Source organism: Monopterus albus, unplaced genomic scaffold (genome assembly GCF_001952655.1).
Source record: "Monopterus albus unplaced genomic scaffold, M_albus_1.0 scaffold70.1, whole genome shotgun sequence".
In the NCBI taxonomy this organism is placed as follows: domain Eukaryota; kingdom Metazoa; phylum Chordata; class Actinopteri; order Synbranchiformes; family Synbranchidae; genus Monopterus; species Monopterus albus.
In genome coordinates, this window is record NW_018127950.1 from 2,001,306 (window position 1) to 2,022,244 (window position 20,939).

Below are 20,939 nucleotides of genomic sequence, written 5' to 3' on the forward strand. Positions count from 1 at the left end.
CTCAGTTCCTGTGTGCTTGTTAGGATTTAACAAATCTATATTGAAGTCCCCACATATGAACATTAATTTATGACTTATTGTCAAGTAATTTTCTTCCATCCAGTCATTAAATTTTTCTATGCTGGCTCCAGGTGCTCTATAAATACAGCTTATTACAACATTTTTCTTTTTTTCCACGAGTATTTCTACAGTCACACACTCCAGCAAATTATCCACCACCCTTGACATTTCCTCCACTCTCGCTTACTTGACTATGTTGGGATGGTTGAAGTATTTCATTTTACACAGCAGCGCCACCTCTCGGATGATGAAGGCAGGGATTCCGGTTTCTGAAGTGTCTACGCGGGTGTTGAATTTCTTCACCGCCAGGAGGCGCTGTTTCTCCCCCATCTCTCTGGCTTTGTACACTTTACCGTAGGAGCCTTTCCCAATTTCCACCAGGAGCTCGTAGGACAAAGGTTTAGTGCTGGGTTCCATTGTCCTCCAAATTCACAATAAACCTGAACTTTATAGAAAAATATCTACTTTAGGATGACAACAGCCACACATGTGGTTTTGACCTGCAGTCGACTTAATATCAGAGTAAGCTAACTTAGCTACCGAGGCTCTGCATAAACTGAGGCTTGCAGGTTGGCTACGACGTAATTATCACAGCCACACACCACTTGTAACAACTTTGTTTTCATGCAACTGACGTGTTTAATTTCAGACTTGTTGGAACAGTACCATGTGGTTTACTTTACCTCAGACAGCAGAGCACACTTTCCCCTCCATGCCACTGCCTGCAGGGAGACGTCGGTGCATAACTGTCGCCAAAATCACTAAGTTATAAGGAAATCACACCCCCTTTATTTGCCAACTAATCAGAAAGCTCAAAATCTACATTTTGGGTAGTCCTGCTCCTCTTAAACACGCTCCCCGTCATTGTTAAACATGCTGCGTTCAAGTGCGGACAGACAGGGTCCACGGCACATAAGCAAAACAACCAGAAATGTTTATTGTTACAGAAATCGTTGTTTTCCAAGTTAGCTTACAAATATTGCGTTTACACCGTTGTAACAACTCTCAAAGCAATAGTGATTTATGTATTGAGATATAAGCTTTTAAAGTTAAACCACTTGTAAACAGTGACTAATCATTACAAGTTACCATGTTGCAGAAAAAGGGTGAATCAACAGATATTATTTATTGCATACTGAGGAAAAATGGTGAACAATATACACAGGATGCCAGAGATCAAAGAGCATCCAAATTATTTTTGTACCCTTTAATATCAACTGCAGGGATTTAGATTGATTAATTACACTATATAGCAGCCACTCAGCTGAATGTTGTCAGACTGTTACTCCCCTTTCGGTTTGCCATTAATCAATTTTGACTTCTTTGCCAGGGCAACACCATCTAGAAAGAGGCTGCGGTTGAGTATGGCTGAGCCACAGGTGAGAGCTCCAGCGAGAGCACCGGCGAAGCCACACAGAAACACATCCTGACCTGTGATGCAAATACATAAGAGACTGGAATGTAGAGGATGCTGTGAAGGAAATAAAGACAACCTCACAACACTGGCTTGATAATAAGCTACACAGTGCGGACAGACTGACCTGTCAGATAGAGGTTCTTCAGTGGAGTCTGAGGTCTCACTGTAGCACTGAGTTCAGGGCTGAACCGGGAAATGCAATGATCTGCTCCGTAGATTTCACCTTTGGCTGCTCCAAGGTAGTATGCATTTGTGATGGGGGTTCCAGCATCAATGTACTCAATCTGTACAAACACAATAACAGGCTAGTGAACATATATGTTTTCATTTAACCAGGAGGCCTTAAAACAAAATCAATAAAAATGAGTTTGATGACTAATGAGTATGTTTGTCAATCCATTAGAAAGCTCTGGTTACTGCTAATGTGACATAATGTGAAGCACTACAGTGTAGGCTGTGGCGCAGGACACGAGGGTACACATTACCTACATTGTACCCACGGCGTTACTAGGTTAGAGAAGCTGGAATAACAACAGAAGCTGAGACACATCGCGTCATGTCCCACAGTCACTGAGATAAGATAGTGGAGATAGTTCTGCCCAGTTCTGTGTGTGTTCAGTTTGTGTGCTCCACAAACCCCAGGTGGCTGTGCTCGCTCTATTATAGGTGAAAAAAGGATCGGAGTCATGCTGACTAATTTCTGCCAATTAGCACAAGATCCTAACTGAAATGACTTGTGGATCTGTGTACTTGGTGATCATAATGTAAACATTCTTTTGCTAGAATTTCTGACTATAGCTTTAATGCACCTTTAAATTCAGAGTGAACTAACTTTGCAAAAGATTTCAGGACATACATCCTATTTTACTGGGTCCAGTCAAATCGTTACTAAAACTGAGTCCTGAAAACAAAAAGCATAACTGTTCATGCATGTATTGGTGAATGGATTTACTTAGATATGGTGGGTGTCATCCAGGAAAGGCTTTATGCTGTAGCATGTGTGTGTCAGGTTAACAAGGATAAAATGACCTGAACATAGCAAGAACAATGATGAGTGATAACAGCTTTACTGTCTGTGATAAATCTCAGTGCTCTGTGATTATATGACTATGACCAGAGTTAGTCACAACAAGCATGTCACACAGCAAACACAAACTTTACCTTGTCTCTGGTTATCTTAGGGAAGACATCCATAATCACCTCCAGAATCGAGTCAATGAAAGCCTGTTTCAGCTCTTTGTAGTCCGCCCCTCTGTTTGTCACTTTTTCGTCCTTCCACTCCTCAAACCACTCGTACTTAGCAAAGCTGACCACACTTATGGTGGACTTGCCTAGTGTAAATTAAAAATAAGAGTGCTGGCGTTAAATAAAAAAACTAGACAATACAGACAACTGGCTTTCTATACTGCACAGAATCCAATGCATGAACTAAGCTTCAGCATAGTACTGTTAGTGGTGGAGGAAAAGCTGACATGCTGCTTCACATTTACCTGGTGATCTTTCTGCCCATGTAGAATCTTTAGCTGATGGAGAGGCGACAAACAGAAAAGGGATGTTTTTGGCAGACTCTTCTCTCTTTCCATTCATATAGTTCTCCATCCTGCAAAAGACTGAAGCATTTCAGATGGCTTCAAAAGCTTAAGGCTACATTCCCGACAGCATATAACTAACTGCTGGACAGTAAACCTGCACCACTCACATTTCCATTATGAGTAAAGTGTATTTGAACTCAGTAAGTGATTGACCAGTCAAATTGATTTGGAAGATGCAATCTACATGATTTCTTACACAATCGTTGTATTTTTGCTGTGGCTAGAATCTCTACAATCACTGTATTTTATCCCCCTCATACATATCATACACCCCGTCTCATTAGGTCTACACACACAGATCAAATAAGAATAATAAGATTCAAGACAACATACAATTCCTCAAAATTGTTCTCGGCAAAGATCCAGTAGTTGTCTGCCTTCAGGCCCAGCTCCTCCTTGGTTCCAGTCAGACCGAGAAAAGCACTCAGACAGCCTTCACCTCTCTTCATCATACTTAGCTGCTTCTGGATGGCTGTAAGGCAGGAGCATCACGTCATACACGACAACTCACACAACAAACATTTAAGAAACTAACCTTAAAAAAAATGAATGTCTTTTTTCCTGTTGAACTCCATTTAAAAGTCATTTCCTCTAGTACTCAGGCTACAACTACAACAGATAATTAATGGACAACAACTTCTAAGCCCAAAGGTCCATATACTGTTCCACTGTCATAATCAGAAGAATCAGAATCAGCTTTATTGGCCAGGTGTGATGGACACACAAGGAATTTGACTCAGGTACATCAGCTCTCAATGTGCAAAACAGTAAACCAGCATAAGGCTGTGTAATATAACAAAATAGCGGTATTAACATCAACAAACAGTGCAAACAATGCAGAAAATGCAGTATAAATAGACAGTAACAATGCAGACAACAAAGGAATGTTCATTGAAATGAGATAAATAGGGATAAAAATAGAGTACTTAAAACTAGAGACCTCTATATAATCTGTACAATGTATATATACACAGGTATTGCACTGAGGGTTAATTTATATTTCCAGCAAAGCCACCAAATACTCCCAAGTTCCAACTTCTTCTCTCTAGTTTATATAATTACCTCTGCCAAGGGTGGGGGGGTTATGTTTATACCAGTCTTTGTCTTTTCTTGAACAACTTTCAAACTAATATTGCTATGAGCATCATTTCAAAGTCCAGCAGTGGGTTTTCATGGTAAAGCAATAATCTTGCTTTTATGGCATTATGAGGAAGCTGAGTTTCCCTATGGCAGAGGTTTGCACTCTCTGAGTGCTGTCTAGTTGTAAAATGAATATCTTTGGGTTCAATATATCACTTTGGGCTCTGAGACATTTTCATAGACAAAATATGTAAAAAATTTATTGAAAAAACTAAATCAGTAATGAAAATATTCCTTTGTTGCAGCACAAATTTCTCTCCAACCTGGCGTGGCCTGGAGGTCTTTAGGCAGCAGCTTCTGGTAGGTGTTGAAGATACCAGCATCAGAAATGACCATAGGTGCACGGATTTGTATTTCCTCCTGACCTTTCATGACACTCACCCCTGAAATCACAATAACAATCAACCACAATGAATCTTGTCCCTGTGGGAGCTGCATGCTGGGATTGGTGATAGAGAAACTGATGAAATCACACCAACCATAAGCTTCCTTGGCCTCATTGAACAAGATACGGTGGACTGGGGCTCGAACTAGAACAGCACCACCAGCTTTCTCAATAATGGGAATCATATGGTAGGCAATTTCACTGGCTCCACCTTTAGGGTACCAGGCCCCATTTAGGTAGTGATTGACTAACAAGCTGTGCATAGCAAAACTGCCATCTTTTGGTATGTTACCTGCAGTCCAAAGAAGAAAACCAAGACTATGAGCTGAATACTGATGAAATAATGTGATAACTCCAACAGAACTGCAGCCAGGGCCTACCGTAGGTGCCAAAAATGTAGGTGAAGACAGCCTGGAGGTCCTTGTTCTCTGTTAGCTGAGTGACCACTTCTTTCACACTGCGGGGCGCCATGTGAAAAAAGGAGGACAGATGTTTGACTAGACCAGTATAGATCAGGAACTTGGCTATGGTGACAGGGCAGAGCTTCAATAGAGCGAGGAACCAAATGCCACATGCAGTTTTCTGGAGACAAAAGACAAGGCACACAGACAGCTATAACAGACTGACAAAGACACAAACAACACTCACTTTCTGTGTGATTTCATCCTACAGACTATACAGTAAAATATATTTTCTGCCTCCATCAACCAGTCACAAATATCCACTCAAAATCAAGGATGACTGTCCCATTCCTGTAACCTTGACTGGTGAGCAGAGACATACAACAAGGTGGTAATGCTAGTTACTTTTTGTTTCTCCTTGTTTTTGTTTTATTGCACCTGGAAGTTACTTCTTGAAAACTGCTATGAGTCAATAAAGAACAAAAAATAATGAAAAAATGAACAGATGAACTAAAGTAACTCCACACAGATAAAGAAAATGACTTTCCTTTATCTGCATGTCAAAGCAAATTGCTAATACAACTCTGGATGAGAATAAAATGATGTAGTGTTTTAGTTATAGAAGACCTTTCCAAATACTTAGACATTTCATTTGAGCTTTGAGCCCTAGAGGAATATTAGTGACACCATCAGCACAGTTGCATAGCACTGTGCTGTAGGAACAAAGATGTTTGCACATCTAAATAAGCAAATAAAGGGCCTTCATAAGAAAATAAGTGTTTGCACTGAAGCTGCAGACAAGCAGCATTTCAGCCTGATACTCTAAACCACCTGATCACAATCTGTAATGCAAAAAAATCCTACCACAGCCAGTTTAATGTACTCATCAATGGCCTTCTCCTCTCCAGGGAAACACTTATTCAGCTCCTCGGCAAAGCGGGTCCTGCCGCTGTAGATGGGGTAATGGCGGCGGTTTTCTGGAGGTCCAAGAACTACATGGTCAAACGGATTCTCCAGAGGTTCCCACTGCAGCTGTCCATTAGTCATCTGATCTAACATGCAGCGGAACGGCTCATGATCCTGCAGGTTCCCCACGTAGTGGATTCCTGAGGAAAGGAAGGAAGACAATATGTGGACAAAACCAAAACAAAGACTTTCATCTCTCACCTTGAATGAAACATATTTTTAAATCTTTTCATTGGGAAAAAAGTCGTTTTTATTCCCCAGGACATACAATTCTGTATTTCATAGCCTGCCAGAACCAGCCTTTGCAAGATTTTAGATATGATATATTGGTAAATAAATAAAGACACTATAGCCATCCTTCTTACCAACATCAAACTCAAAGCCTTTCTCAGTGAACGTGTGGCAGCATCCTCCGGCCCGATCATGCTGCTCCAGAACCAGGACTTTCTTTCCAACTTTGGCCAGCAACACTGCGAGTCCAAGCCCACCAATCCCACTGCCAATGACAATGGCATCTATGTTGTCAGGTACTTTACTGGCCATGAAACCTAAAGAAGGACAAAAACACATTCAAACAACAGCATGACAGAGGACAAAACAATAAACCTAAGGATTGTGGGATGAGAAAAAATGTTTACTGTATGAGCAAGAAAAGATGAGTTTGGGTGATAAAGTGGGAAATTTCTTTGCAAATATATCTTATAATATAATAGTTCAATTCATACACATAATTTTATATTAATTTCAACATGAACTCTACCTGTCACCATCTTATTCCCTCTTACCTTTATAATGCTTTCCTTGATATTTATTTTTAATTCATTTAATCATGGTCTCTCGACCTCAAAAACCACACGTACCAAAATCTGCGTTTTGCATAAACAGGGTAAACATCACCTTATCTGCTGTTTTTTGCACACGCGCTCATCTGAAAATCTGCGTTTTGCATAAACAAGGTAAACATCACCTTATCTGCTGTTTTTAGTGAACACATCCCCTTTATATGTCAACACGTTATTATTTGGATGAATTTCAGTCAAACAAAACTAAGTCAAACAACGTAAATAACGAAAATGATTATTCAACGAACCTTGTTTCAGCACTTTCTTTTTCTCTTTCTTGTCATAAACCCTCTTCTTCAACGATTCTCGAGTATCTATCTCGAAAGGATTGGGCCCAGAGCTGCTGAAGACATATTTTAATAGAAATATGGCCAAAGCCACAACAACAATCCCCACAACAATCATCATTGTGGTTGTTTATAAAACAAGTATGAATCTGACCGATCTAACGCTCTAATCCTACTTTTGTCAAACTATTTACTTCCTTGTCAAGGCACCAACCAATTACAGCCTTTCTTCGCTACGCGTCAGACAATTTCAACCAATCGACGCCTCGTTTTTAAAAAAGAGCAAAGCGACGAAAACCACGATGCTTTAGTGTTTGACAGGTTCATTGAAAAAATGGTCTATGTAATCTCAGCGATTTTTAAAAAGCATAAAACTAAAAATATTATAATTAAAATACGTACAAAAATAATCAATTTTGTCAGGATTGCCAACATGATCTACAGTCAGTAATACTAACGTAACGTTTTCGAAACGAACTAGGGTTCATTTTTGCAAATCCTATGTCTTATCTGCTTTAAGTGTTTATTTAATATACCCTCGATAGGATATAAATGGTATTAAATTTTTGCATACTTAATATGCGGAAAAATTTTAATCTTGATTTACACAAGTATGCACGATTATGAGACAATGCGGCACTAGACACAGAGACCACGTCTGGTTATTACTTAACAACCATCAGTATAACCATAACAAGTGACCATGTCCTACAAAGATGTGGTATTTAGAAAATAAAAAACTGTGAATAATCAATCAATACAGAAATACTTTATTACCTGTTGAGAAAACAATGTGCAAAATATACACAGCACACCATAGAGCAAAGCCAAATGATTTTTGTACCCTTTATTATCAACTAGCAAGGTTTTTGTAAACTTGCTACAAAGTGCAAATGAAACAAATTGACAGCGGTGGAAGAACTAAAAGTAAAAGTAAAAGTAGCAATACCGCAATGTAAAAATACTCTGTTACAAGTAAAAGTCCATCCATCCATCCATTATCTATTCCTGAGCAGGGTCTTGAAGGGGCTGGAGCCAATCCCAGCTGACAATGGCTGACATGTAAACAAACAACCACACACACTGCTGAGAGCAATTTAGAATTGCCATTCAACCTAAGCTGCATGTCTTTGGACTGTAGGAGGAAGCATCTGGAGCACCCAGATGCAAAATTTTACTTAAGTAAAAGTACAAAAGTATTTGCATCAAAATATACTGAAAGTACCAAAAGTAAAAGTACTCATCATGTAGAATGGCACATTTTAGATTGATGTATATCATATTATTTTATTATAATTATTGATGCATTATAGATGCATTATAGTGTTCATCACTTTAATGTTGCAGCTGGTAATGGTGGAGCTAAATAAACTACCTTTTATACTTGTAATCTGAAGTACTGGTGGGTATCTTTTGAATTTCCTACTTGGATCAATAAACTCTTACTGTATTTTGTGGGGTTAATCTGATTCTGTAAAGTGACTAGTAACTAAAGTTATCCAATATATGTAGTAGAGGAAAAAGTACAATATTTCCCTCTAAAATGCAAGTATGAAGTGGCAGAAAATGAAAATACTTGAGTAAATGTAGTTAGTTACTTTCCACCTCTGCATATTAAACAATTAGGCATAGAGTTAAGTGCAAAAACACTTAATGGTTAATTACACTATATAGCAGCCACTCAGCTGAATGTTGTCAGACTGTTACTCCCCTTTCGGTTTGCCATTAATCAATTTTGACTTCTTTGCCAGGGCAACACCATCTAGAAAGAGGCTGCGGTTGAGTATGGCTGAGCCACAGGTGGGAGCATACAGAAACACATCCTGACTTGTGAAATACAGAGGATGCTGTGAAGGAAATAAAAACAACCTCACAACACTGGCTTGATAATAAGCTACACAGTGCGGACAGACTGACCTGTCAGATAGAGGTTCTTCAGTGGAGTCTGAGGTCTCACTGTAGCACCGAGTTCAGGGCTGAACCGGGAAATGCAATGATCTGCTCCGTAGATTTCACCTTTGGCTGCTCCAAGGTAGTATGCATTTGTGATGGGGGTTCCAGCATCAATGTACTCAATCTGTACAAACACAATCAAGGCACCAACCAATTACAGCCTTTCTTCGCTACGCGTCAGACAATTTCAACCAATCGACGCCTCGTTTTTAAAAAAGAGCAAAGCGACGAAAACCACGATGCTTTAGTGTTTGACGGGTTCATTGAAAAAATGGTCTATGTAATCTCAGCGATTTTTAAAAAGCATAAAACTAAAAATATTATAATTAAAATACGTACAAAAATAATCAATTTTGTCAGGATTGCCAACATGATCTACAGTCAGTAATACTAACGTAACGTTTTCGAAACGAACTAGGGTTCATTTTTGCAAATCCTATGTCTTATCTGCTTTAAGTGTTTATTTAATATACCCTTGATAGGATATAAATGGTATTAAATTTTTGCATACTTAATATGCGGAAAAATTTTAATCTTGATTTACACAAGTATGCACGATTATGAGACAATGCGGCACTAGACACAGAGACCACGTCTGGTTATTACTTAACAACCATCAGTATAACCATAACAAGTGACCATGTCCTACAAAGATGTGGTATTTAGAAAATAAAAAACTGTGAATAATCAATCAATACAGAAATACTTTATTACCTGTTGAGAAAACAATGTGCAAAATATACACAGCACACCATAGAGCAAAGCCAAATGATTTTTGTACCCTTTATTATCAACTAGCAAGGTTTTTGTAAACTTGCTACAAAGTGCAAATGAAACAAATTGACAGCGGTGGAAGAACTAAAAGTAAAAGTAAAAGTAGCAATACCGCAATGTAAAAATACTCTGTTACAAGTAAAAGTCCATCCATCCATCCATTATCTATTCCTGAGCAGGGTCTTGAAGGGGCTGGAGCCAATCCCAGCTGACAATGGCTGACATGTAAACAAACAACCACACACACTGCTGAGAGCAATTTAGAATTGCCATTCAACCTAAGCTGCATGTCTTTGGACTGTAGGAGGAAGCATCTGGAGCACCCAGATGCAAAATTTTACTTAAGTAAAAGTACAAAAGTATTTGCATCAAAATATACTGAAAGTACCAAAAGTAAAAGTACTCATCATGTAGAATGGCACATTTTAGATTGATGTATATCATATTATTTTATTATAATTATTGATGCATTATAGATGCATTATAGTGTTCATCACTTTAATGTTGCAGCTGGTAATGGTGGAGCTAAATAAACTACCTTTTATACTTGTAATCTGAAGTACTGGTGGGTATCTTTTGAATTTCCTACTTGGATCAATAAACTCTTACTGTATTTTGTGGGGTTAATCTGATTCTGTAAAGTGACTAGTAACTAAAGTTATCCAATATATGTAGTAGAGGAAAAAGTACAATATTTCCCTCTAAAATGCAAGTATGAAGTGGCAGAAAATGAAAATACTTGAGTAAATGTAGTTAGTTACTTTCCACCTCTGCATATTAAACAATTAGGCATAGAGTTAAGTGCAAAAACACTTAATGGTTAATTACACTATATAGCAGCCACTCAGCTGAATGTTGTCAGACTGTTACTCCCCTTTCGGTTTGCCATTAATCAATTTTGACTTCTATGCCAGGGCAGCACCATCTAGAAAGAGGCTGCGGTTGAGTATGGCTGAGCCACAGGTGGGAGCATACAGAAACACATCCTGACTTGTGAAATACAGAGGATGCTGTGAAGGAAATAAAAACAACCTCACAACACTGGCTTGATAATAAGCTACACAGTGCGGACAGACTGACCTGTCAGATAGAGGTTCTTCAGTGGAGTCTGAGGTCTCACTGTAGCACCGAGTTCAGGGCTGAACCGGGAAATGCAATGATCTGCTCCGTAGATTTCACCTTTGGCTGCTCCAAGGTAGTATGCATTTGTGATGGGGGTTCCAGCATCAATGTACTCAATCTGTACAAACACAATAACAGGCTAGTGAACATATATGTTTTCATTTAACCAGGAGGCCTTAAAACAAAATCAATAAAAATGAGTTTGATGACTAATGAGTATGTTTGTCAATCCATTAGAAAGCTCTGGTTACTGCTAATGTGACATAATGTGAAGCACTACAGTGTAGGCTGTGGCGCAGGACACGAGGGTACACATTACCTACATTGTACCCACGGCGTTACTAGGTTAGAGAAGCTGGAATAACAACAGACGAATTGGGCCCAGAGCTGCTGAAGACAGTTTAATAGTACTATCACCAAAGCAACAAAAATAATCGCCACACAAAGTTTAAAGACCAAATGTGAATCTGACCCTAAACTCAGTCGTTTTACACACCATTTACACGTCCATGATAAAGCACCGCCCATATGTCCAGGGGCCCCTAACCTCTTGATCCCCCAGGCACATTTTAATTGACTTAAGGATACTGTACCTTTGACAAAATATGCAAAAACCTCAAAGCAACTTCCAGGTTGGGGAGGATGGTGATGCAGTGGTTAGTACTGTCCCCTCACAGCAAGAAGGTTTAGCGTTCGTTGCCCTGGCCAGTCGGGTGTCTGTGCAGAGTTTGCGTGTTCTCCCTGTGCTTGTGTGGGTTTTCTCCAGTTACTCTGGCTTCCTCCCACAGTCCAAAGAGATGTGGCTTATGATGATCGGTGACACTAAAGTGGCTGTGGGTTTGTGTGTTGTCTGTCTCCAAGTGACCTGTCCAGGGTGTAGCCCACACAGTTTTTTATTTTCTAAATACCACATCTTTGTAGGGCATGGTCACTTGTTATGGTTATACTGATGGTTAAGTAATAATCAGACGTGGTCTCTGTGTCTAGTGCCGCATTGTCTCATAATCGTGCATACTTGTGTAAATCAAGATTAAAATTTTTCCGCATATTAAGTAAGCAAAATTTAATATAATTTATATCCTATCAAGGGTATATTAAATAAACACTTAAAGCAGATAAGACATACGATTTGCAATGGCAGCTGGACTCGGCTCCAGTCCCGCGACCCTCCTCAAGATATGCGGTGTACATAATAGATGGAACTTCTAGATTTTATTTTTTTGCTCAGTGAGTAAAAACAAAAATCACCTGCATCTTCACATTTGTTTCCTGCATTAAAACATCTTGAGACCCATTGTTGTGTTACATCCGTTTGCAAACAGACCAACAATTTACATAAGAAACACTTTAAGTGGGAGCATTTCCTCAGTCATCATCACCACCCACCCTGCACAATGTCCTGCCTGCTGATCATGCGCCCAGCTCCAACATCTATCCTGAACACAGACTTGAAATGATGTGTATCATGTGATCAGTGTATGGCGTTGGATGCTGTCCAAGGTGAAAGGTACCCTTGACAGTCTTTCAAGTTTGTTTAAAGTAATGTTTGTTCTCATGTTTTTAGAGTTCATAAAATAAAAAACACACAAAGAGCCTGACATGTTTGCTCTGTGTGTGTGTAAAGTAGTTGCCAGATCTTTTTTTTTTTTGGTGGGTGCCTTTTATTAGAACTTTTTTTTTGGAAACACACCTGGGGTCCTATTCAGAGACTGGCCCACAACAGACAGGAGTGGTGGTCCTGCCCTGCACACCAGAGGGCATATAGGACAGTAAGCACGTATTTTAAGACAATTTTTAAGACTTCCTGTGTGATTTCCTCAAGGAAAACCTGCATCATGAGCTCAAAAGGTCTTTGCTTTCAGTTTCTAATTTTGACATAAGCCATTGAAGACCTCTGGGGATCATACACTATATCAAAGTAACAGTTCAGAAGGGTGAACATTGAAACTGGAGCATGATTAAATCAAGTGTCATTACAAATTTGATCCCTGCTGATCAGCAGGTTGAGTAAACCCCACCAGAACGCCTTCCATTCGTCAGCAGCAGTCCCAAGCTCGTCCAAAATGATTTGAATTCATTTCCAACTGAGCTGGTCCAGCAGGATTAGTCCGTTTCTTTCTCGGCTTCTTCAGTTAGTGGGGGAGAGGGTCATGAATGTTAATAAAGATGACAAGACTTCCAGAAGGCGACCGAATCTGGCATATACACATCATCTTCTAGCAGTGCTGACACATCTCCATACTGACTGGTAGAACATAGAGTGTGATGAGAAAAATAAAAATGACACTAGATCAAGCATGAGAAGATAATTCTTAACAAAGCCCTTAACTGGTGTCCACTTTTGGTATTTATTACCTCATCTTTTGAGCCTTGTCCTCTTTAAAATATTTCTTGATCATTGATTTTTTTTTTCTCTAAAACGTAAGGATGACAGATTTATTTTAATTGCAAAAAGCACTTCCAACATTTAGGAATAAAACCGTAAGTTCTAGTCTGTATGTGTCAGGGAATAACCTGCAGTTATGTTTGATATTATTTACATGCATCGTAGGTATGCCAGCAGTGAGTGTTTGGTATACAGTGATCTGTACAAACCGTTCTTGTGTGTGTGTTTGGTATAATCAAGACAGCTCTCAGATTTCATATGGTAGTTTGTGATGGTAACTACAACGGCTTAAGGTCCATGTGACTGAGTGAGGAGGAAGAGCTGAAGACTCTCCCCGGCCCCCCCCCCGCCTGGCAGCAGTAGTGCAGGTCAAACTTCAAAAGGTCAAAAAGTAAAAATGGGCGGTGGGCTTTCCTTTCCTGAAGTCATAACTCCCATCTGTCAGGTGGTCAGCGCGATGGTATGGTCTCCTGACCCGTGGATGACACTTATTTATGGCGTAAAGGATGTCACTGCAGCACCAACCCAACCTGAGACAGAAGAAGGCAGAGCTGTTAGGTTACATGGATTGTGGGGAAACTTAAGGTCACAGGGTTTCTTCAGGGTTACACTCAAGACTTTTTAATAGCACACAGAATACACTTTAATACGTCTCTCATGGTCAAACCGGCCAAAGTGTGACAGAAACCCAGTAGAGACAGGCTAGAATTATTTATCATTTTACTTTTCAGTTCTTCCTAGCAGTGTGAGATAATAATTCCTACTGATATAGCTAAATATACTGTATCAGAAAAAACGTGAATGGATTAACCAATGAAAAATTCTAAATTCATTTAAATTTCTTTGCTAAAGCTGACACCTGCCAACAGTAAAGCAATGGGCTTCCATGTTAATGTAGCGTAAGGTAGTATTTATCCGACTGCTGACCAAATCCTCACAAGAACAAAATCATCTCCTGGAACACATCCCACTATTAAAACAACTCCATTTCTGTGTCTAATGTCCACCACCATGAAAAGTTTTACAACTACACCAGGCAAAAGGAAGTATTTAATAGTGCTGTAAATGAAATTTTAAACTTTAATCTCTTGCAAGGCCCTATTTGAGGAAAGTGAATTCAGTGCTTTCCCCCCCCAGACTTCATCATCTCCAGAAACCCTGAGGTAGACCACTGCCATTGTAAAAATAGCTCATCCCAGAAGAAAAATACCTTTTCGGCCCCCATACTGGGACACTTCCAATTGTACAGATAATACTGTAGGTTCCCATCACCAATGCCGAACTTAAGCTTCTCCAAAAAAGTTTTGTTTTCCATTAGATCCAGTGCATTGAAGACATCGAACCCTTTCTGGATAAAGAAGAAAAAAATTCATTAGTTTCCTGAGAGTAAACATTTAACAGGACACGAATGCACTGATTGAAGAGGAACATACCGACTTGGCCAGGATGAGGGCATCAGACATCAGGTCGAGCAGAGGGGTGGTGGTGTGCACATTGTAGAAGGAGTATGCTGCTTTTAGACTGCGATGCACAGGGTGGTTCATGATGGTAGATGGCAGTGTGTAGAAACTCAGGAAATCTGTCATCTTTCCATCGTTCTGTCAAGAGAACAACACTGACTTTTATGACACCTCTCAGCGAACACCACACCAGAAGGATGGTTTGAAGACAGCGTATCTGATAAAACTTTGACATATTATTTACCTCCACCAGGTATGTGTCGATAATGTTCTCCCGGGGTAGGAGCCAGTGTTCCACCTCTTCCTGGTTCATGACAGGCACCAAGTTAAACTGGCTCAGGTATTCGTGGAGGAGGCGGTGCACAATTGGCACATCCTTCTTAGTCATTGGCCTCAGACCTGTAGTTTTTGGGGCCTGGAGGAGAGAGGACGGGGAAGACAAGAATAAAGGCGTTATGGAAGAAGTCCTTGTTATAGACATATTGTAAATGTGTGTTTTCATCAACCTCAGACAGACGGTACAACTTCATGGTGCGCTGCATAGTCATGTTCCTGCTCAGGTGGGAGAACTTCACCTCGATCAGTTTGCGTGGGTTCAAAGAGCGATGCCAGTACCTGTGCAAAGAAATACGATCAGCTGAGTACTGATTAACACTGGAAAAGAAGAAAAAGAAAGATTGTTTCTCTGTCAGACCCACCTGCATGTGCCAACAGGTTTGGGCAGTACCACTCCAGCAGTGTACACAGCCTGAAAGATGCCCTGCAGGTTGACCCGTCTGGTGATTTCTCTGATGAGAACCGGAGCAACGCGTTTGGAGCGAAGCTTCTTATGGACACAGAGGAAGTTGATCTCAACCATTTTCTTTTCTCTAAAAACACAAGACAACATCAGTTATTGCACATGGCAAATTATTCTATATATAACGACAGCAAATTATAAAAAAAACATTTATGATAATACTGAATACAACTTTTAAACAGAAATATACATTTACTTATTTCTTGTAGCATGACATTTATTTGATTTATTACAATATATTTCTATAATGTCCTGCTGTGTTAACTTACATGTCATAGATGCGAATGGTGGCAGGAATGGCACTGATGAAGCCCACCAGCTTCTGGTTGGAGTTGACCCTCACTCCACAATGCCACTGAGGCAACCAGCCAGGGGGGCGTAGAGCCCTGAGAGAAAATGTCAGGTCAGTCAGCTGAGTAACAGTTTACTATGATACCATCACCTCTATCTGAGAAAAAAAAAAAAAAAAATCATTACCATAGCAGGAAGTCAGGGGAGTAGTCAAATCTGAACATGTTGTCGTCATCCTCCACATAGTTCTCATTGAGAAGGGTGTAAAGCTCCTTGAGCTAGTTTTAGGCAGAATCTGACATTAAGTCATGACTTTAAAAACATAATGGCGCGTTCACATTACAACGGAAAAACTGCTTTTTCCTCGCACTTCGCCATTGTCGTGTATATGGTGCATCACACACGCTCTACGTGAACGTCCGCAGTGCACAGCAAAGAGCAGGGTGCACTGAAAATCCAAATTTGATGAACTCTGATCTCGGTTGCGTTTACTTTTGCCCGCGTAGCCAATCACTGCTTGAACTGACATGTGATCTATTTTGCCATGACTGCGCCCATAATCGTAGAATCTCAGTTTACAGCATGTAACCAGTGTTTCTGAATTTCATAAAGTGCACAATAACAGGATCGTCATATTGAAATCAGACAAAGATAGACAACCTATTTAGCTAGTTAAACATCAGCACGCAAGTGCTGCTACCAAGGTTGTTTAAATAAAACAGTTTGAGCCTCGAAAACACAGTGATCTACTGCCAGCGACATTAGCATTGTAGCTAAGAAGGCACATCATTGTACAGTGCCCCTAAGACTTTCTGGAGTTTGTGCTGACAAGCACAGATCATGCAGTGCAAAACCAGTTTTTCCACTGTAATGTGAATAAGCTTAAGACTACTGTAATAAATAAACAGTATGTTCAGAAAACCAGTTTATTTTGAATGTTAAATCCTCTAAGTGGTACCAAAGGCAAACTAATATTACCAAAAGAAAAAAATATTATAGTACATATACTGTAGCATTATGTAAAGTCTATGAGCCTACCTGTTTATGTGGGAAATTATTTTTTAACACAACAGTTAATATAACTCATAACATACACACACAGAAACTTGAGGAAATCATTTATTTCTGTACTTGAGCTACAACTTTGTTTCCTTTTCGATTATAGTTTTCATCTCCAAATCAAGTTTGTATGTCTCAGCAATAGGGTTGAGCTCCACCTCTGCATCACTAGGATGACTGTGTTGTGCTTGTACATTTTCTTACCACGGCAGGGTTCCCCAGATCGAGGGTGTCCCAGCTGAAGCCCTGTGGGAGGCTGTAGGGCTCCTCTCGAATGTTGTCTTTGTCAGGTTCAATAGAGCCATGTGATGTAACCGTCTCCCCTGAAGGAAAACAAAACAGTTTGACATGGAGCAAAGATACCAGGGACACATGAAATTCATCTGTTTGTGGGTTCTGAGCTTTAAAGAAGTGAAAGCCCTGTCAAATGTCACACCTAGCTTGGGCACAGGTTGTGTGTCCCAGAACTGGTAAGTCCTCCGACTCGCCTCCTCCATGGTTTTGGCAGGGCCTTGGCCTACAGAGAACAGTTCAATGGCCTTTTGGATCTCCTGTAGCTTATCGGCTGGCAAAGAATTCACCTGTTTGGAAAGTAAAGAAGAACAGCATTTTAATAAGAGGAATACAGACAGACACCGACACTATTAAAAGGATCAGTTCACCCAAATAAAACATCATTTTCTCTTCCCGATTGTTATATTTTAAGTCATTTAAGTCATACATTAGTAGAAAGTCAAAGTGAAAAGTACAAAGTGAAAATGTTTCTGTGGATTATTACAAGAAATTGTTATAAATTCAAAGGTGTTTCACAGCCTTTACTTTAAACCACGGTGACAATCGCAGCAGAACTAGAATTTTTGTTTTGTATATTTTGGATGGATGACACTTAAATCTAAAATGTGCTACTCTTTTACAAAAAAAAAAAAAAAAAAAAAAAAGGAAATTAGTGCCTTGGCAAGGGAGTCCCTAGCTGCTTCAGTAGCACCAGACTTCTTCTTCTTTTTCTGCTTCTTTTTCTTCTTCTTGGCGCCAGTGTCGTAACCCAGACCCCTGCCATCGGAAACAAGACAGAAAGAGAAGGTACAGTGTTAAAGTACCATCCTAGAAGAAAACCATGATGTGTTCAAAATGTTTTTTTTTATCTCTATCTATGATATGCTTTCAAAGTAAATGGCCAGGATAATTAAAGATCCATTAAATATACAGTATTTGTGCTAAATTACTAAACATCCAGCCATCTTACCAGCCTAAATCTGATATATTTAAAATGTGCATCATGTGGCCCTACACAAGGACACGTTTTCTGGAAAAATAGAAATAAAGCTATTCTAAACCAGCCAGGTTAAAAGAGGAAACCTTTATGCAGTCTATAGACCCAAGTGTCAATTACTCTACGCTAATTATTTACTTGATTAATGATTTGATCAATTCAGTGTTCATGTTCATTAACCAACAGTCCAAAACCCAGAGATATTCAATTTACTATCACACTTTATTAGTTTGAAAGCAATTCAATTCAATTTTATATATGTAGTGCCAATTCATAACAATAATCATCTTGGGGCAATTTACATAATAATAAGGTCTAGACTTTACAGGATTATAAGGAAAACACTGTGTGCGCCACGGAGACTGCAGCACTAACAATGGTGAATAATAATTTAAAATATTCCTGTAAACAAATTATGACAACGATCAGCACCAAAATGTAAACAACTGTTCCATGGGCCATACCCTACCTCGCTAAAGAATTTCATTAAAATCAGTTCATTACTTTTTGAGTTATGCTGTTAACAATCAAACAAACAATAAAAACACGAGCTCCATAAACATGAACTCTGAATACTACTGTCCTAAAAAGTGAAGGTTATACTCACTGCATTTTATTTCCAACACAATTACAGTAGTGAAACAAAGTTACTGTTGTAACTGTTGTAAAAGAAATATGTAGACTGTGTCCTTCTCTGTTGCCATTATCACTAGTTTGAGCTGAGAAACAAGAACTACAGGGATACAGGACAATTGTGATAGCATTCACTGGTAGTCCTGTAACCCCCCCACCCACAGTCTGTGTGTCATGATCCCCATCTATCCCAGGTTCTAGCCTGGGAAAGCCTGCACACTTACCAAGGATAATCTCCTTAGTGTCCAAGAAAGGAGAGAGGCCAAGCACTGGCCTGTATTTGTAGCACCAGCACAGATGGTGAATCAAATGACCTCTGGAAGATGAGTGCACAGTATCTACGCTTGTGTACAGGACGTGTAGAGTAGGGAAATGAACAACAAAACATTCAATAGCTTGTTCCACATGTTTCCATTTTAACAAAGTGTACCAATTAACAAGCAGAACCATTCTGTTTCTGTGTGTGCTGGTTAATAGTAAGTGTTTCTGGAAAAGAGCACCACTAAGGCCCATAGCTGTGTCATTTACATTAATGAATATAGCTGTCACATTCCTCTTATAGCAGTGGTGGCTTGGGTAGAATTTAATTAATTATGCAATTGTTAAAATGAAGCGCTTGTAAGAGTAAGTGGCCATCTGTACTTGTAGGCAACCAAACATGGCACCCACCGAGGCAGACGTGTTTGCGCGTTCCACTCCTGAATGCCGGCTTTTTCTTTATTTTCTTCTTTTTGTGTGTTTTGTACTCTTTATGCAGTGCACAAATGTCATGCACTGCTGTCATACAACAGACAGGCATTGCTGGATATCGCCAGCTCATGCTGCCACTGGGAATTTACTGGTTTCATACCACTGGAGCTACAACTCATTCTTCGCTCCCGCACCAACAACAACCACCGCTATCACCCCTGGGGAGCCCCGGAAGCACCAGGCACGAGTGAGCAGGCGGACCCCAGAACAGCTAGGCTAAAAGCTCGCGCTACCTGACCGCCATTACAGAGCTCTTCCTAGCTAATGTACAGTCTCTGGAAAACAAATTGGATGAGCTAAGAGCTAGGATTTCAACACAATGGGAAATCAGAGAATGTTGTGCTCGAATTCTCACCGAGACTCGGCTTTCTGACAAAGTCCCGGATTCGGTGATTCAGCTCGAGACTCACTCTGTACATTGGGGAGACTGCACTGCTGCTTCGGGGAAGGTAAAAGGAGGCAGTGTGTGTGTTTATCAATAACTCTTGGTATGGAGATGTACGTACTGTTTATAAGCACTGTTTGCCAGATGTAGAGTTTTTATTGCTGAAATGCCGGCCCTATTATCTGGCAGGAGAGCATAGTGCTGTGTTTCTGGCTGCTGTGTTAGCACAAGAGCTAATCCTTCTGCGGCTCTCAGCAAAGTATATGATGTCATCAGCGCGCTAGAGACAGCGCACCCCGATGCTGTATTTATCACTGCAGGTGACTTTAACCAGTGCAATTTACGGACTGTACTTCCCAAATATTACCAAAATGTGAACATTCCCACCCAGGGCAAGAACACTCTGGATCATGTTTACAGTAACATACGGGGAGCATACAGGGCTGCACCCCGCCCCCACCCTAGACGCTCTGACCACATTTCTTTGTTCCTGTATCCAGCTTACAGACAAAGACTGAAACAAACAAACCCTGTCACCAAACAAATTAAACTCTGGACCCCAGAGACTGAAGGCACCCTGCAGGACTGTTTCACCCAGACAGACTGGGATGTGTTCAAAGCTGCAGCAACCTCAAGGAACTTTTCTGTCAGCGTACAGGATTATGCTGAGTATGTGACTGGATACATTAGTACCTGTATCAACAACATTGTGCCCACCATACAAGTCAGGAGGTTTCCCAACCAGAAACCCTGGATAAACAGTCAGGTACGCCACATGCTGCGTGGTTGCTCTCAACATCACTATTTACTGTTTTTAGCTGCTGTGTATGTTAGCCCAAGAGCTAATCCCTCTGCGGCTCTCAGTAAACTCTATGATGTCATCAGCACACCCCGATGCTGTATTTATCGCTGCAGGCGACTTTAACCAGTGCAATTTACAGACTGTACTTCCCAAATATTACCAACA

General features: G+C 40.1%; 3 protein-coding genes across 5 annotated transcripts in view; all 3 read right to left on the bottom strand.

Annotated features, from left to right (window-relative positions):
- The window catches only part of cdk21 (cyclin-dependent kinase 21), a 7,467-nt gene extending 6,626 nt beyond the window's left edge, over positions 1-841 (bottom strand). Inside the window, exons 1-2 of one of the 2 annotated variants that reach the window (XM_020605526.1) lie at positions 744-841; positions 248-505 (exon numbers count right to left, since the gene is read on the bottom strand). In XM_020605526.1, coding sequence (XP_020461182.1) covers positions 248-477 — 230 coding nt within the window. In that variant the 5' untranslated portion in view covers positions 478-505; positions 744-841. The remainder of the gene's footprint in view (positions 1-247; positions 506-743) is intronic. The other variant, XM_020605527.1, reaches the window with a different exon arrangement.
- Positions 842-1,043: 202 nt separating this feature from the next.
- Positions 1,044-7,302, bottom strand: LOC109963184 (putative all-trans-retinol 13,14-reductase). Of its 2 annotated transcripts, none has more exons than XM_020605524.1 (11): positions 7,052-7,302; positions 6,327-6,509; positions 5,860-6,101; positions 4,975-5,176; positions 4,689-4,886; positions 4,473-4,592; positions 3,403-3,541; positions 2,968-3,077; positions 2,639-2,808; positions 1,602-1,761; positions 1,044-1,491 (listed from the first exon to the last, which is right to left on the bottom strand). In XM_020605524.1, exons 1-11 carry the CDS (start codon positions 7,209-7,211, stop codon positions 1,343-1,345), a joined length of 1,833 nt encoding a protein of 610 aa, XP_020461180.1. In that variant the 5' UTR covers positions 7,212-7,302; the 3' UTR covers positions 1,044-1,342. The 2 variants fall into 2 exon arrangements, with proteins under 2 accessions (XP_020461180.1, XP_020461181.1); XM_020605525.1 differs by lacking the exon at positions 7,052-7,302 and adding an exon at positions 6,747-6,821.
- A 5,966-nt stretch (positions 7,303-13,268) lies between these two features.
- LOC109963190 (glycylpeptide N-tetradecanoyltransferase 1) overlaps positions 13,269-20,939 on the bottom strand; it is an 11,134-nt gene continuing 3,463 nt past the window's right edge. The window contains exons 2-12 of the mRNA XM_020605534.1: positions 17,885-17,984; positions 17,371-17,515; positions 17,139-17,257; positions 16,062-16,153; positions 15,854-15,970; positions 15,484-15,654; positions 15,292-15,400; positions 15,030-15,200; positions 14,759-14,923; positions 14,536-14,673; positions 13,269-13,855 (exon numbers count right to left, since the gene is read on the bottom strand). Coding sequence (XP_020461190.1) covers positions 13,835-13,855; positions 14,536-14,673; positions 14,759-14,923; positions 15,030-15,200; positions 15,292-15,400; positions 15,484-15,654; positions 15,854-15,970; positions 16,062-16,153; positions 17,139-17,257; positions 17,371-17,515; positions 17,885-17,984 — 1,348 coding nt within the window. The 3' untranslated portion in view covers positions 13,269-13,834. The remainder of the gene's footprint in view (positions 13,856-14,535; positions 14,674-14,758; positions 14,924-15,029; positions 15,201-15,291; positions 15,401-15,483; positions 15,655-15,853; positions 15,971-16,061; positions 16,154-17,138; positions 17,258-17,370; positions 17,516-17,884; positions 17,985-20,939) is intronic.

Coding starts and splice junctions, on each gene's coding strand:
- LOC109963184 (XM_020605524.1), bottom strand. CDS start 7,211: ATGATGATTGTTGTGGGGATTGTTGTTGTGGCTTTGGCCATATTTCTA. Junction 4,887..4,974: donor CTACATTTTTGGCACCTACG/GTAGGCCCTGGC, acceptor TTTGGACTGCAG/GTAACATACCAAAAGATGGC. Junction 4,593..4,688: donor TGAGGCCAAGGAAGCTTATG/GTTGGTGTGATT, acceptor TTGTGATTTCAG/GGGTGAGTGTCATGAAAGGT.